The following is a 2,500-nucleotide window of genomic DNA, read 5'->3' on the forward strand; positions in this document are numbered from 1 at the left end:
TCCTTCCTCCCTCCCTCCTTCCCTTCCTCCCTCTCTCTCTCCCTCCCTCTCTCTCTCTCTCTTCCTCCCTCCCTCCCTCTCTCTGTCTCTCTCTCCCTCCCCCCTCTCTCTCTCTCCCTCCCTCTCTCTCTCTCTCTGTGAGTGTGTGTGTGATACGAAGAGAACAGAGTATGGACAGAAAGGGTGGTATTGGGACGGGGGAGTTTGGGGGGGTGGGGGTTATCTGATTGTCATTGCACTTCAAAAAAAAAAAAAGAGAGTGACGATGTCCAGATGTGTACCAGGGTGGAAGAAAGAGGTGGGGGGGGGGGGGGGGCACTAAATGAATTTGGTTCGCTTCGTTGCTTTTTGCACAGTGACCGAATTCCGACTTCTTCCCGCCCCCCACCCCCACCCACCCACCCGCCTTCGCCCCTTCCCCACATCCCCTCGGACCCCCCACCCCCAGACCCCCACTTGTTTTTCTCTCCCTGGTTGAATTTTTCTGTTGATAAGAATCATCTGTTTCTTGCAGATTACACTCCCTCCCCACCCCCACCCCCCACCCCCCTCTCTCCCAGCCTTTCCATCCCTCCCTCACGGCTCTGTTATCTACCTCTCTCTCTTTATCTCTCTCTCTCCCTCTCCTCCTCCTCCTCCTCATCCTCATCAAATTCATCATCCTCCACCTCATCACCTCCTCCTACTCCTTGTTATCATCATCATCACCGTCATCATCATTATCATCATCAGATTCATCCTCATCCTCCACCTCCATCACCTCCTCCTACTCCTTGTTATCATCATCATCACCATCATCATCATCATTATCATCATCAGATTCATCCTCATCCTCCACCTCCATCACCTCCTCCTGCTCCTTGTTACCATCATCAACATAATCATCATCATCATCATCATAGTAGTAGTAGTAGCAGCGGTAGTAGTAATGATACCAATTTTACCCCCCACCCCACAGTGGCGGGGACGGAGCTGCCTACCTCCTGGGCCACTGCCTGTGGGAGGTGGTGACGCAGCGCAGGGAGGCCGCGGGGCCCATGGAGCGCCTCAACTGGCTGCTGGAGCTGCTGGGGCACACCCGGAACGTCGCCACCCGGGCGCTGCCCCTGAACTGCCCCACCCAGCCTCTGCGGCAGGTGAGAGGGTGGGGGAAGGGGAGTGAGGCTGTGATGTTGATTGATTAATTGGTTGATTAACTAATTAACCAACCACCGTTCTCTGTGTGTGGGGCAGGGGGGGGGCGGTGTAGGGGTGCGTGCGCGTGTGTGTGTGTGTGTGTGTGTGTTTATGACTCTGTGTGTGTGCTGTGTGTACGTTTGTATGTGTGTGTGTGTGTGTGTGTCTGTTTGTGTGTGTGTGTTTGTGCGCGCGCGTGTGTGTATATGTGTGTGTGTGTTTGTGTGGAGAGAGAGAGAGAAGTCTTTGTTGTTGTGTTTATTTATATACAGAGAGAGAGTGTGTGTGTGTGTGTGTGTAGAGGGTGTGTGGGGGGGTTAAAGGGCCCGTAGTGTTTTGCAGCCATATAGGGACAGTGAATTCATATCCACCCACTGTGTCTAGGATATTCGGCGTGAAAAGGCGGGGCCCATACCCGGCCTGGCTTTCGCCGTTTTAATTAACTATGCCCAGCCGAAGTCAGGTAGATCTACCTACCCATGCACACTGGTGGAGTGAGGAAAATCGGAGTAATAAACTGCCTTCCTCCATTATGGACACAACACCGTGCCGAAACACGGCGCCTCGAACCCTGACCACTGGTGAACACTGGATCAGGAAGTTCAACAACAGCACATAACCGAATCTGCAACGCGCATACAGACAGTCCCAGAAACTGCAGGCGGCAGTACACCTACCAGAATACCTTTTTTGTGTGTGTGCCTTTGGCCGCTGTCCCTACCTTCTGTCGTGTGTTGCCGCCGCCGGTCTAGTCAGGATACCCAGTAACTGTAACATATCCCATGACTTCTGCCGGCTTTGTCGTTAGGGCGTGTGGGCATCTGTGAAGAAGACGACTTACTCGCTCTCCTCCACCTGTCTCTGTCCTCCACCGCTCTATGGGACTCCGCCAGGTTCATCCCACCCCGGTGTGTATGATAGTCAGTCGCGTCCGACAATCACTAGCATTACAGCGAAGGAGCCATCTGCTGTCCTGACTATCTGGGCTAGAATTTGATAATAGTGGAGAGTGTCTTGCCCAAGTTAACATCCCCAATCTCCGCCAAGAGGGTTTTTAGGACAGTCGGCGTTGGGATGGTTTCCCAAAGGCCGACTTGCCCCCAAGGCTGCAGCACTAAGAGCCAGTGCAGTCTCGCCTCCTGATTACAGAGTCATGGTCCTTCACGAGAGGCTGAGCTGCAAATGACTTCACATTGCAGTGGAGAACCCATTGATCATACAGCTCTCACTTTTTGCTGTTGGCCCTACCATTAGCTCGCATCACTCCTAGTGCGTGGTGCCAAATAAGAGCCCCTTCTCCCTGATCTCCTTCCCACCCACCCAC

General features: G+C 53.5%; 1 protein-coding gene across 3 annotated transcripts in view; it reads left to right on the forward strand.

Moving 5' to 3' along the window:
* The window catches only part of LOC143297255 (focadhesin-like), a 724,856-nt gene that overhangs the window by 717,415 nt on the left and 4,941 nt on the right, over positions 1-2,500 (forward strand). For all 3 annotated transcript variants that reach the window (XM_076609497.1, XM_076609498.1, XM_076609499.1), the window contains one exon: positions 959-1,136. In XM_076609497.1, the coding sequence (XP_076465612.1) occupies positions 959-1,136 (178 nt within the window). The remainder of the gene's footprint in view (positions 1-958; positions 1,137-2,500) is intronic.

The sequence above is a fragment of the Babylonia areolata genome, chromosome 22, assembly GCF_041734735.1.
Source record: "Babylonia areolata isolate BAREFJ2019XMU chromosome 22, ASM4173473v1, whole genome shotgun sequence".
Lineage (NCBI taxonomy): Eukaryota > Metazoa > Mollusca > Gastropoda > Neogastropoda > Buccinidae > Babylonia > Babylonia areolata.